The 14,742-nt window shown below is 36.3% G+C and overlaps 1 protein-coding gene across 3 annotated transcripts; it reads left to right on the top strand.

Moving 5' to 3' along the window:
- The first annotated feature begins 755 nt into the window (after positions 1-755).
- Positions 756-12,858, top strand: LOC107822865 (increased DNA methylation 1). 3 transcript variants are annotated; one of them, XM_075237783.1, is made up of 12 exons: positions 756-961; positions 1,045-3,620; positions 6,149-6,290; positions 6,389-6,471; positions 6,854-7,092; positions 7,634-7,720; positions 8,011-8,110; positions 9,255-9,465; positions 9,627-9,761; positions 9,870-10,137; positions 11,296-11,548; positions 12,625-12,858. In XM_075237783.1, exons 2-10 carry the CDS (start codon positions 3,225-3,227, stop codon positions 10,049-10,051), a joined length of 1,575 nt encoding a protein of 524 aa, XP_075093884.1. In that variant the 5' UTR covers positions 756-961; positions 1,045-3,224; the 3' UTR covers positions 10,052-10,137; positions 11,296-11,548; positions 12,625-12,858. The 3 variants fall into 3 exon arrangements, with proteins under 3 accessions (XP_075093884.1, XP_075093883.1, XP_075093882.1); XM_075237782.1 differs by having other exon boundaries at positions 9,627-10,137; XM_075237781.1 differs by lacking the exons at positions 6,149-6,290; positions 6,389-6,471; positions 6,854-7,092; ... (5 more) ...; positions 11,296-11,548; positions 12,625-12,858 and having other exon boundaries at positions 1,045-3,307.
- The last annotated feature ends 1,884 nt before the right edge of the window (positions 12,859-14,742 follow it).

Raw genomic sequence — 14,742 nt, 5'->3', positions numbered from 1 at the left:
TTAAAGTTTTAATAAGAATTTGGACATCTATTCTTTTGGGAATAAAATAAACCGTATATAAAACTTGTTTGAAATGTATTTTAAGGAAAATAATTTTTTTCTTACATAAATCCTTACTTTTTTCCCGAAGTAAAATTAATATCCAAACACAACTAATTCGAATATTGTTTCTCAGTTTCAACTTCCATTCAGTTTTTAACTTAAATTAAATAATGTATATGTATATAAATGACAAGTCAAGTTGAAGGTAAACCATATTTCCAAGACTCCGCTTACACTAGGGATCGTTTGGTAGGATGTATTAGGTAAAATTATATATATATATATATATATATATATATATATATATATATAGCTTTGATATTATTAATTTATTGTTTAATAGCATTTTTCAACCTATGTAGTATTAGTTATACACATTTATACTTAGCAAATCATAACATTAGCAATACCATGATTTTTAGTACATGAATAAATATATATAAAGATAGAATTATCATTTCAAAACCTTAATACACCAAACCAAATAAATAATCTCAACTTTACTAATCTTAACATTATTTATACATCTTTTCTTATACGCCCTACCAAACGACCCCTTAAACTACCATTCGTTTAAGCCTAAGCTTCATTGGCATCACAAAAGGATCTTCAATTTTTGGGAAACACGCAATGGAGGGAAAATGGAAAATAAATCCAAAATAAATGAATCTCCCTCCAAAATTACAATTGGTCCTCCTCCTCGTCCTTACCTCGGAAACGAAAAACAAAAAGGTCCGAAAAAGTAAATACAACCCTCCAACTCCTAAATCCCCAACCCGACTCCTCTCAGTAAAAACCCAAATCGCCCTAATCACACACTATATTCTCAGCTGATTTTAACTCTCAAAATGGAAGTACAGTAATACTTGTCCTGTGTGATGTTACTGGTCCACAGATTTCATAAAACTAAACTTTCTTGGTAAGACTTAATTTCTTTTGCATTTTTAAATCATTTGGTATTTGTTAGTATTACTTTTTTCTAATTTCTGGTTTTAATTGTAGGGTTTGTTTTAGTTATTGATTTCATGGGTTTTGTAAGTAAAACCTAATTTTAGCAACCACAAAAAAAAAAAAAAAAAAATTCAAGATGGAAGAGGGGTTGAAAGGAAGTTCCATGTGTAGTACAATGAAACATGAGTTGGATTTGAATAGGGATCCGTTTGAGCAAACGGAGCCTGCTTTGACTTTGACTGACTCAGTTTCTAAGCAAGATCTTGATTTAAATGAGTCTATCACAGAAGTTTGTGAAAATGATGATGAGTGTGATGTCCCTAAATGTGTCATTGCTGATGTTGACTCTGAGAAGGCTGAGGGAATTGTTGGTGAAGTCGGGGAGGAAGACCCGCTGATGCAAGTGAAGCTTCCGGAGAAGAATCGAGTGGACATTGTTGTTGGGAGGCGGCGAGGGAGAAAAAAGAAGGTGAAGGATTCAACGGAGGATAAAACTTCCTGTCAGGTGGAGCTTGAAAATAAGGGTTTATCTTTGATGTCGGGCGCGTTGAGGCCTTCGGAAGAAAGAAAATGTGAGGAGGGAACTGCTGTTGAAAATGGCGAAGTAATTAAAATTAATGTAGTTTGTGATGGTAATGATGAGCCGCATGGCAAGGTTGATGCCAGTAAGGGCAGAGGGCGGAGGGGGAGGAAAAAGAAGGAGGTTAAGGATTCAAGAAAGGATGATGTTTCTCATGATGGTGATTTCCTTGAAAGAGGACTGATTTGTAATGGCTTGGTATCTCTTAAGGGAGAGTCAGGTGTTTCTTCACCTGGAAGACAAATTGAGCAGGGTATTCATGATTTTGTGGGTTTTGAAAGTGGAGAAATAACAAAGATTTCGGAGAATAGCATTGATGACATTAGCCAAGTGCAAGTTGATAAAAGCAATGATAAAAGCGAGAAGAAGCCTGGCAAGAGAGGCAGAGGAAGGAAAAGAACTGCAGCTGAGGCTTCTGAATGTCACGATAACGATGTCACTGCCGGTGAACAAGTTGATGCCAGTAGTGATGGATCCAAGATTAAGGTACGCAAGAGAGGTAGAGGGAGGAAAAGAAAGGATGCGGAGGATGTTGAGCGTCCTGCTGATGATCAAGTCAAAAGACAGAAGGTGAACACAGTGCTTTCTATGGGTCAGTTTAAAAGGGTCTTGAGGTCAGGTACGGTAGCAGTTATTGATGGTAAGAAGCATGTTTTTGGAGTAAAGGATGCAGGTGTGTCCAGTTCAAAAACAGAGAACAACATTGATCCGTCTGACAAGAAAATACTCAAGGCAAGGAATGATGGTAATGCAAGACTGATAGAGAGGGGAAAGCAAAAGCCGAAGGGCCGTCGTGGAAGACCTCCAAAGATGCAAGGGACCAGTCTGACCAGTAGCCAAAAAGACAAATTGAGGGGTCCCAAGAGAAGCATGAACGATGAAAAGGCCGATGGTCTTGTTAAGGGCTCAAAGCATCTCAAGGTGAATCAGACAAATGACGTCGAAGAGGCTCTTGGGTATGAGGAAGGCACTGAACAAGCAAATGCTGAAGTTAATAACGAGGGTCCTGGAAATGATGGAAACAAAAGGCTCAGCAGTGATCCATATCATGATAAGCAGAGTAAATTGAAAGGAAGCAAGACTGAGGTGAAGGAATTTGGTGTTAGGGAACAAAAGCAGGCAGTTAGAGAGCAGATAATCGATATGCTTATGAAGTCAGGTTGGACTGTTGAGTACAGGCCCAGGTTAACGAAAGATTATAAGGATGCAATCTGGTATGATCCGGAAGGAAGGCAACATTGGTCAGTCACTTTGGCATACAAGAGGCTCAAAGAGAGAGTTGAAGCTGGAGCTGCTGATGATAAGACCAGGTCTGCATTTACTCCTATACCGGAGGATGTATTCAGCACACTATTCAGAGGTAGGAAAGAAAAAGAGAACAAGGGAAAGAAGAAGCAAAAGGATGTTGGATGTAAAACAAGCAAGAAAATGACCAAAAAGAAGCAATCTGCCAAAGGCAACTTAAGTGTTAGAACTAAAACAGGAAACAGCTTAAGTGTGGCAGTAAGGAGGAAAAAGTTGGGAGCAAATACAGAAGATGGAAAACGCAGAAAGCCCTGTGCTCTATTGGCACGGAATTTCACATTAGAGGGTCGATTCAGATGGTGATGAGTTTATACTGTATGATGGGAAGCGAACTCTTTTAGCGTGGATGATTGATTTAGGGGTTATTCAATCTAATGCGCAGGTGCACTACATTTATGGTGGAAGGGAAAAAGTGAAGCAAGAAGGAAAGATCACAGGAGATGGAATTTGTTGTGGCTGTTGTGGTGAGACACTTAAGCTTGCTGATTTTGAATCCCATGCTGGAAGCGAGCTGGGTCGGCCATTTCAGAATGTGTTTCTGCAGTCAGGACAGTCTCTTTTGCAATGTCTGGTGGACTCATGGAATAAACAGAATGAAATTGACCGTATTGGTTTTCATTCTGTGAATATTGTTGGTGATGACCCAAACGATGATACATGCAACATTTGTGGTGATGGGGGTGACTTGATATGTTGTGATAGTTGCCCCTCAACTTTCCACCAAAGCTGCTTAGATATTCAAGTAAGACCCGTCTTCTTCCACCTTTTTATTCCCGTGCTTTTTTCCCTTTTGCATTGGCTTAGTTTACTTCAATCTATGTTGAAAGAATCTGATAAATTCTCTTGTCACGTCTGTTAGTCTGAAAAGAGTCAAGTATAGTGCTTTTTTTCTTCTTAAATACTTTTAGAGACTTTTAAGTTTTAAGTCATATATTTAGGATCACTCTACTAATTGGTTTTCTAGTTGAGATTTTGTCTAGGTTGTGCCATTCCACTTCAAGGTTCGATTAGGTTTAAAAGGAAATAGAAAACCTTCTAGCGCCTTCTAATCAATATGCATAGCAAAATCCCCTTATTGCCTGCTCATTTTTGCCCAAAATGTAGAGCTTTGCATTTTGGCATAACATTAGCATGTTTTTTACTTAGGTGGGATATGGTGTAAAACTTGTTAATGGAAGTATACCAAAGCTCTAGTAGGACTGCTCGTTTTATTTGTATGATGGAGATTATATTGTGCCCTCCTGAAGTATTGTTGTATACAGAATACATGGCTAAGAATTCTGTTTAATCTATTCATTTGGAGTTGAGTCTTGCGAGTTTTTGCAAAAATTAACCAGCAACTGTATGACTCACCTAGCGGGACAGTTGGCAAAACTCGTATGAGGAAAAACAATGACTTTTGAGGTGCATTTTGTTCAGTCTTATTGAGTCTTATTGAGGTGCATGAGTTATTGCCAATGGTGTTGCTGATATGGTGTATTCACATTGTTATTCACCAATGAATTTTAAGATAATATGCTTCATTGTTATTCGAAGGGGAGCCTTGGAGCAACGGTAAAGTTGTCTCCGTGTGACCTATAGGTCACGGGTTCAAGCTATGGAAGCCGCCACTAATGCTTGCATTAGGGTAAACTGTCTAGGTCACGGGTTCAAGTTATGGAAGCCGCCACTAATGCTTGCATTAGGGTAAACTGTCTAGGTCACGGGTTCAAGTTATGGAAGCCGCCACTAATGCTGCATGAGCGCATGATGCTTTGTGCACGAGTTGCCCTTTATACTTCATTGTTATTCACCAAGGTATTGTAAGATAATATGCTTTTTAAAAAATAAAATTCAATTGCCACTTCCATTTTGATACAAATTAATTTACTACTTTTCTTGAACTAAAATTTGTAATTTTGACTAATGTATTCATCCATAGAATTTCCGTAACAATCAATATATAGTTCTGCTGGCTATATTTATCATTTAGTGTCACCCTATCTCAAGACAAAATTTGCAAGCTTTACTTTGTCGGATAGGTTATCCACAGGCTTAATTAATTAACCTAACTTGGAAAATCATCTGGTTGGCTGGTTTCTGTTGAAGAGAGGAAGCACCAATCAACATTGTGCCTCACTTCAAGGTTTAAATGCACCTCAAATGCACTATTGAAAATGCTGAAAAATTCAGGAAAATCAGACAAATTTCAATTGAAAATAAAGCAGTTGGAATTTACTAGTACCATAAACAGATTGTTTGAATTTTTTGTGTCTAAATTTCATTATTTCTGAGACTAATAAACTTTATGTGAACCTGTAAATTTCTTTATTTTGGAGTGCTTTGGAATTTGTATTTTATTTTTCATTTTTTTTACCCCTCCTAGGAACTCCCCTATCTTGCTCCCCTGGTGACTCGATCCCACAACCTCAAGGTTGGAGGAAAAAGGTGCTCTTGTCGAGTTCTTTAGAATATAATACATCATATATCCATGATATCTTTTTCTTTTCAAAATTATTCTTTATCATGTATTCCTTACACATGCCAAAGCAAAAAGTATGTTTATTCGTCAAAACCATTTGGTAATGGGCATTTAATGGAATCATTTCACACCACACCAAACGATAAAAAAAGTTACCTTTCCTATGGTAGAATATTCACCATTCTGGCAGATACAGTAGCTACAAATCTGGCAGCCAGTAAGTTGGTTCAGAGTTTGACTTTATTATCCCAGCTGCCAAAAGCCTGTGGCATCAAGAAGTTATTGCAAATCTGTCTTTTTGCTACTTGTTGTACACTTCTGTCAAAGTGTAAGCAGTTAGAAGTCACAGAGAGATAGCTTGGTGACAAGGACCCTACACCTTCCTCCATGAGGTTGGAGGTTTGATTCACCAATGGAGCAAGGTGGGAAATGAGTCATGACCACTGTTTGGCTCTTGGATAGGTAGAGAGGTTGAGGTCTGCCCATGGGAATATATTGCATATTCTTTTGTTTGTTCTAGAAGATAGTTGTAACTTTGATAGCCGATATATGGCTTTACTTTTTGTTCCGCAGCCACAATCTGGGTCTATAAAAAAAATAGTATTGCCTCAATTAGGCGGTATAATTAAGTAGTGGATGATGTTTGTCAGAATGAGGTTACAGAAGTTTCTGGACCACCTATTTGACAACTGGGTAAAGCAATAGTCAGTCTAGACACGTTGCAACTCTGGTGCTTTCATAAACTCTCCCGACTAACTCCTAAAATCGTTGAGCAGAAGTATGTCTTACTATCTTTGAATGTGTTGCAGAAGTTGCCTTCTGGAGATTGGCGATGTGTTTATTGTTCATGCAAATTCTGTGGGACATTTGTCAGAAAATCCTCAGAGAATGATGTTCAGGACGACATGCTGGTCTCTGAGTTGTTGACATGCCATTTGTGTGAGGGAAAATGTATGTTTCCAAATCCCTTTTTTCTAGTTATATTTTGCCCTAAATTTGTAGAATGTATTGGATGAAATATATGAACATATTGGCTTTGACTTTTGCAGTCCATTTGCCTTGTGTCCCTGGTGACGATGCTCTGGATTTTGATTCTAAAGATCTAACATTTTGCGGAAAGGGATGCCAGAAGGTATTGCACTTGTCCACTTAAATACATTGCAGTTTCTGCAACTTCAAGATCACATTATTATTAATTAGCCGTGAAGAGGTTTTTCAGTTCCATTTATCTGTCACATGCTATAATGTAATCTGGTGAAAACAGAAGAGAGAAGTTGCCAAATCAACTCCATTCTCTGGTGTATAATTATTATGTGGAGTACATTACAACTAAGATAATGTTTATCTCACAGCTAGTGGTGAGGTCTCACTTGATCCAAGACCATGCCATAAGCTGGAATGTTATCTAGAACTTTCTTCCTCCGACCTAATATTAAACTATATCTGTACAATTTATTCATACACATACACATGAGTTTCTATGCAGTGAAATAATCTCACACGTTCTTCAACAGATTTTTGAGGGCCTGCAGATGCTTCTTGGTGTAAGGCATGACATGGATGAAGGATTTTGTTGGACACTTCTTCGAAATCATGATTTTGGCAGGGATATAAATTTGAGTGATGATCCAGTTGAAATTGAGTGCAATTGCAAGTTAGCTGTTGCTTTCTCCATTATGGATGAGTGTTTTGTGCCCATTGTTGACCAGCGAAGTAAAATCAATATAATTCAGAGCGTTGTTTATAGCTGTGGGTGAGAATCTTTGAAGCTGTGATGACATAATGTTCTGATGATTTTTTATAAGCGAAGGCATAATTGCTGTCTATGCATGCTTTGTATGTTGGAGTAATGTCATTTAAAGAATTCCGTATAGAGTTTGTTATTTTCATTTAGTTCCAGATATGAAGTGTTTGCCGATTATTGGATTACAGAAGCCTCTTAAACTTTTACCTTATCAAAAGAAAAAAAAAGATGACTGAGTCCTCTTGTCCAGATGGCTTTAAAACAACTAGTCGTCGTCCTGCTTAAGCTAAAAGCTTCTATATTTTTCTTGTTTTCTCAAATCATCCAAACACATCAATACCAGAGATTATTTTTAGTTTCATTCACTCAAAATGCTACTTTTTCCTTTTCAATGAATTCCAAATTTTGATATCATCTTTTTGTACTGTAGTTCTTCTGAAAAGTTGTCTTTGTTTTAATGTTACAGCTTCTTACTGTACACTAAATGATTCCAGTTTTGGTGTACACTGGTGATTAAGAAACTTATCTTTGATTTCTCTTGTGATACCAGGTCAAACTTTAGGCGAATGAACTACCATGGGTTCTATACTGTTATTCTGGAGAAGGGTGATGAACTTATCTCTGCTGCATCCATAAGGTGAATATTAGTTGAGTTTCTTAGTCTTTGTTGGATTGTTTGTTACTCGTGCTGATCATGATTCTGTATATCTCTGCTGCATCCATAAGGGTGATTAACTTTTGATTATCGGCCCTAATGCTTTTGACATGTTCCAATTTGGCATTTGATGATGTGGCCATCTCTTCATGTGCTTAATTGATGATAGAAAAATTTGCAGATGTGGTATCTAGTATTATTTGAGTTTGCTTCTCTTTTGTATTCAAGGATTGTGATAATACCAACTCAAAATGATTCTACTCTATAAATAGGATTCATGGGAACCAGGTTGTTGAGATGCCATTTATTGGAACACGATATATGCATCGTCGTCAAGGAATGTGCCGTCGGCTTCTCACTGCAATTGAAACGGTATGATTATGTATTAGCTAGTTTGATGCTCTTGTTTTTAAAGTTGCATTCTAGTTCTCCTTATCACAATAAAGAAAAAGAAAAAGGAAGGACAAGTTGCATTCTAGTGCTCTCTACTCGAAGTATTTTTTGATGGTTTTATATACTCTACAAGTATAATCTTCTACCATTCTTTCAATAGACTGACATAATTGAGTTACTGGTGGTAAATATATCTATAGATGAAAGGTAAAAGAATTTTAAGAAGGGCCTTGTTCTTGTATAACGTTTACGAGTATTGGCTCATACCTTTGGAAGCTAAGATGTTTTGTCCCTGAGTCTCTTAGAAAATGTGAGATTTGGGTTTATTTCATTTTATGTTTGAATTTTGTTGTTTGTGATTTCAAGATTCATAGATATATTAATCTTAAGGAAAAAAACATATTTGACCACTAACCTTGTCCCTAAACTCTCTTACACACCTAAGCATTGTGGGTAACCCCTTCACCTCCTCAATCGTGTTTGAACCTAATACCACCCCAAGAAATCAACTTTACTCTGAAAATTTGATATGTTCGACCCTTGCATTTTGAACACACCTTTATTTTCTGTGATGGAGGGAGTATATTAATTTTACTGTTTAAGAGCTTTCGATGAGTCTTTGCAGCAAAACCTTTTTCTATCAAGCTGATTGATTTTACAAATTTGAACTTCTGAACATTGGCAGTGCTTGTTTAACCGGTGTACGAGTCTGAGTTCTACATTTGAACCGATTCCTAGAAAGTTGAGTCATTCTGTAAGATCCTCCAGAACTTAGTGAAGGTACCATGCACATGATACCAACATTATCTGTCTCCTTCCTCCCTTGGTCTTCTCTTTCTAACTAGATTTCAAGTTTCCCTTTTAGTCAACAAGGCCAAAAATATAATCGGGAGTACAGAATACAGATTTGGTGTCATTAGGTAGAGGAACAATGGTGAAGCAGCTACATTTGTGACACCACAAGATGTTACAAATGTTATCAACTTACATGCATGGAATCCTATGTTGTTTGTATGGAAATGTGGAGTTGATTAATCTACGTGTTTTGTAGTCCTCTGGAGTCGTAAGTGTTGTAATTGCTCTTCAGCACCTCTCTGAAGTCTTTCTTGTTTACTCTTGTCAGGCTCTTTGTTCTCTTGATGTTGAGAAGCTGGTTATACCTGCTATACCAGAACTTATTGAGACATGGACAAAGGTTTTTGGTTTTACACCCCTTGAAAAATCAGAGAGACAGGAGATGAAGTATATGAGTATGATGGTGTTCCCTGGTACGGATATGTTACAGAAGCCTCTATTGAAGGATCAGTTTAGTGAAGGCCAAGTTACTTCAACAGGTATCTGATATATATATACACACACACACACACTTTCTTATCTATGCTATCTATCTTTTCAAGTTCTTTGCTTCTCATGATGCTTTATTACATTGAACTAACAAATCAGCTTCGATATTTGCTCTAGAGCTGGAATTAGTAAAGTAAAAATTGTGTTTCAGGGTCCAATGCTGATGCTTTCTCTGAAGTCAAACTCAACCAGGATGATAAAGGTGCTATTTTACGTGTAGAACCAAGTCTTGATGTAGCTGATGGCTTCTTGAATGATACGTCTGATTTGATATGTGATTCCACTGGTTCGTTAAAAGCTACTTCCAAGGACTCTCATCAGATAGAAAATGTTATGGGTTGTTTAGATCTACCCGTTCCTAATGGCTATATTTGTGATAAAACATCTACCTCAGATTTGTCCTCCTTGAACTCTCCTTTGGCAAGTCAAGAAACTTCCAATGAAATCATGAGAAGTAACCTTAATGACCATAAAGAAGTTTCTGTGGGTGCTCATATATTGTCCCTTGATTCAAAATCTCTCCAAGATGTAGCTCGGTTGCCCCCAAAATCCACCGAGGAACTGGAGTCTTGTTGATACTAGTGGGTTGTCTGATTTTGAGCCCTGAGGTAGTATGAGTTCTTGCGATGTCCCTGTGGTGCTAATAGAAGGGTGCTCCATATGTAAGTTCATTTTCTATTGGCTTCGCACTGTTCCCTTCCCTAAAAAGTCACACTTGGATTTGTTAAGAAGCCAATGATGTATGGTTGATTTAGTTTTTTCTATTTCTCCTTTTCCTGTTTTAGGGGATCTTCGTGGCCATTTTTTAACCGGTGAATCTGTGCTTCCTGATTTTTAAGCTATTTAACAAGTTAGCGACCCATATACAAAGTTTATACCACATAGAGCTCTGCAAAGATGAGTTCCTTTCTGCAGTGATCCAATTATCTACCTTCCCGACATGCTCATGAACCCTGGGTTTATGCTTTCCTTGAGCTGAGGGTTTGTCGAAAACAATCTCTCTACCTTCACAAGGTAGGGGTACGGTCTGTGTACATACTACCCTCCCTAGACCCACTTGTGGGATTTCACTGGGTATGTTGTTGCTGTTGTTGTCGGAATATCTGTATACTTCAAATGGCATATTTACTGGAATATGTTAGAAGGATCTCTTTACGACATGAAAGGCTCTTTAGTTTCTCTCCCTCCAAGTGGTCCACATGATGGCTTGGGTCACAATGTTCAGATCTCTCTTTTTAGCCCCTTCTCTTGTTTCCTAGCATTGAAGTAGTTGCTTAGTACTTTCTTCAAAAAAAGTAGTAGTTGCTTTGTACTAATCGGCTTGAAGCAACTCCCAAACATTTAAGAATGAAGCAATTTGATAGACACTATCAAATAATTTCTTCTTTTTAATAATGAGCTGGATGTTTTCTGGTAGAATTCTTGTTTTGCTGTAACCGTCTCAGTTAATATCATGGTGTTTGATTAGATACTTAGTTTATTATATTCATTTCTTATCTACTATATTAGTGATAGTGAAAGAAAATACTATGTCAATGTTGAAAAGTTAGTTTGATAAAAGACATCATCTTTTATGATGTGACCAAACAAAACCAAAGTTGATTTTGAGAGATGTATTTTACTTGTCGTCAATATTACTGCTAGCATTTAGGCTATTGTCAATATGTGCTTTTCTGACCGTGGCATGTCATTGTGGTACTTGCTCTTTTAGTCTTTAAGTGTTATGGTTATTCTGTTTCGGGTTGCCTAGTCTGTTGTTCCAACAGATTGTTGATTCCTGAAGTTTTAACTTGAGCTCTGAATTTCAATTTCTATTGCAGGTACGTTGTGTAGATTTTTGAAGATGTAACATGCTAATTTTGATCTTTAATTGAGCAACTGACACAGCCAAGTGTATATTCCTCCACGTAATTACGGACGTAAACATATTCGGTGCTATATTTTTTAGTAGCTCTTTTTTGGTTGAAAGTTGTAGATATTTCCTACATGGCAGCGAAAGAATGAGTATTGATTAAGATAATCTGACCGACAGACTGGATTGGGATGTTTATATCTAGGCGTAGCTGTTTTGAGGTATGTATTTTGCGTCGTTTTAACTCTTTTGGTTGCATTTATTAGGTAACCACCTTTTTGCACAATGTATTGCACGATAAGAGCATTCCCTTGGCTTCTTGCTGTGTATATTATGTCATTTGCATGGTAATAATTTTCAATTGCATTACACCTTTTCCCTTTATTCTTTTTGGTTTTGATAAGTTATCTCTTTGTCCTTTTTCTCTGCTGTCACTCACAACTTGTATAGAATTTATATTTGTCCAAAGTAATTTTAGGATCGTCCTTCCATTTGAAATTTCATACCGGGGAAATAGTGGAACAGTGTCAGAGTAGAAGAGTTCAGAAGTTTTAGATTTGCCATTGGTCATTTTGACAAAATTCATGCATGAGATAGTGATAAGGTTGGTTTAAATGAATATTTGTGGTGCTGCAGTAGTAGTAGGGTAGGAGAACAAGCGAGAACTGGGAAGTTTGGAGAAGGAAGGAACACAAGTAAAAAATCGATGACTTCAAATGTGATTTGCTTCCTTTTTTCATGGTTACTTGAGACTGTCAATACAGCTGGTTAGGATTGGAACAAGTACCAATGCAAGGATTAACTAGATGGTGTTGTAATCTTGCTGCGCCATCTAAATCATTGGGCTTAACTCAAACTCAAGTCAAAATTTACTAGCTTGTGCACCTATTTGGCTAGTGTGCATCCCTACTCAGATGATTCTAAGTTTGGTGTCAATGAAGTACCCAAAGAATATGTTTGTTGAGAAAGATGCAAAAGAAGATTGAAAGTGATATTTGTTTCTAAAAATTAGTCTCTAGTAAGTTTAACTATAATTCAGTGAAGCTTCTGCTTTACATTAAGTAACATCTATGTATTTGATGTTTGAGTTTTGTTCTCATTGTTACCCTGTTTATAGGTTTCACTTTTCGTCTGCTGTATGTAGTTAGATTATTTAATGCTGGATCGTCTTCTCTTTTTTTTTTTATTGATACATACTTATTTTTCTGTCTTTAACCTCCTTCAATATTACTATGGTCTTATTAATGGCATCAAGGTTAATCATCTAACTCTTATCCTATTCTCAAATTTTCATCAGCTCAACTGTAGAGGACCCGCTGAAGCTGCATTAGGAATTGACGATGTAGTGTTTCTTTTATCTTCTTTCGTCTGTGTATATTTTGTAGATTGTTTCTTCTAGTAACTTTTGGTGCAACAAGGCTTAATTTTAGTTTGTTACCAGTATCGTCCGTAGGAGGATTTGGTGTTTTGATGTCAGTTGAAATGACGCGCTTTTCATTGAAAGTGAGTTGTTTTTTCTTAATTGGCATTTTATTTCGAGATATCTGGTGTTCTCATGGTTGCTGTACTAAATTCTTGTGATATGTAGAACTCTTCTGTTATGTTTGTTTGACCCAAAATTTAAATCTGGGCTTAGACAATTTGATTTAATAAAATAGAGTCAATCTTAGCCAATATTAATATTGTAGTAAGATAATATGTATATTATCCAAGTAGCAATAAATGTTGACAACACTAGCAGTATTCAATGACGGGATAATATTAAATAACAATAAATAGCATTTAAGTAAATAAGAACATGTGAATCATCCTAAAAAGGGTGAGATATGTGGATGTTTTTTCTGACAATGATGAATGATTGATGAGCCTTCAAATGTTTAGATTGTTCTTGGATCGAGTGAAGAAGTTAAACAAGAATCTTAAGAAAAAAGTATATATTGTAGGTCTGCAATAATGCCTGATTCTATAGAGAGTCAATGTGTTTTTTTACAAGTGAATATCTTATGTTCCATATCGTTATGTTTTTTTCTATTTACTGGGAACATATACATAAACACCCTAATAGTAACCGTTATTTACTCTGTCTACAGTGAGTGCTCGATCTGGACCTTGATCTTCGATGACTTCTCGACCTTGAATAACTCATCGGCTCCTCCTTCATATCTTAAGGGACCACTTCGACCTTGGGCATGCCTTTGTCAAAGTCATACCGGTGACACATGGCAGCTCATGAATGCCCTCTTAATGCTGATTCGCTTTAATCATATCAAAGATAATTTTTGGCCCATACAATGTTCAATCTCGGAAAGAATTTTCTCACTCTCTACAATAATAATGCGAATGTTTATATATACTTGATTTGAAACTAAATTTACACTTTTGGTCCATGAGCGGAGAGTTTCCACTGAAAACACTAGGGGGTGGACATATCTGTTCTAGTGCCCTATGATCTTCTTTTGAAAAAAAAAACTTTGAATCTTAATGTAGTTTTTTACTACATTTTGTCCTATAAATTCCGGCTTAATTGTAGATATATATATATATTCATGGCAGGTTAAAAAGAAAGACCAATTTTACATTCAAACAGATTCTATTTTGTTGCACATATACATTAAGGGGTTCTGTTGATGAATCAAACATGCGGCAATTTATACATGGATTTGATGCGATATTCTAATATTAGATTCCAGAATTAGCATTACTGATCAGTACACATTGGTCAAGTTTTTAGTTTGAAAAAAAAATCTATAATGCAAAGTGACTTTGATTTTACGCAATTCTTATTTAAGTAGTGTTAATACTGATACACCTATTTTTTATTTCACTTAATCCTACTATTTTGCATGAAATCATACATATAGTCGTACATAAATAGTGAAGTTATCATTTTTGTTTCTAAACGTAATTTCTTATGACGAGATCATCAGTCCTTTTTACCTCTTTGCCATAGCAATGGAACAAAATCATCCTTTTCTATGTTTGTTTCATAATAAAATCCTAAAAGGTGATTTGATGAATCGCTGAAACTTGCCAGAAGGATTATGGCCGTGATGTGTACTTTATTTGGTCTATCATTGAACAAAAAGTGGGAATCTAAAAAGAAAGTATTTAGCATGCTTGAGTCTTTCCCCCCCTTTTTTGTAACCAATTTCTTGTTTATAGTATTAAATTAGATTTATTTCGTCAAATAAGACTAAGCTTCATTTTTTAATTTTTCTGGTAGTCTCTTTCGAAAGATACAAAGGAGAAAATAAAATAACAGACAGAAGAGGGAAGAAAATAAGAAATGTAAAAAAAAGAAAAGAAGCACATGAGACTTGCTGTTCTAACACCAAGCCAATTTAATAATTGGAATTATAAACCAATTATAACCCAACTTGTGTTCAGAAACCAAGTCATGTTTCACTGGCAAAAT

The sequence above is a fragment of the Nicotiana tabacum genome, chromosome 19 (genome assembly GCF_000715075.1).
Source record: "Nicotiana tabacum cultivar K326 chromosome 19, ASM71507v2, whole genome shotgun sequence".
NCBI lineage: Eukaryota > Viridiplantae > Streptophyta > Magnoliopsida > Solanales > Solanaceae > Nicotiana > Nicotiana tabacum.
The sequence above is the reverse complement of the archived record's forward strand: the minus strand, read 5'-3'. Positions and strand labels throughout refer to the sequence as shown.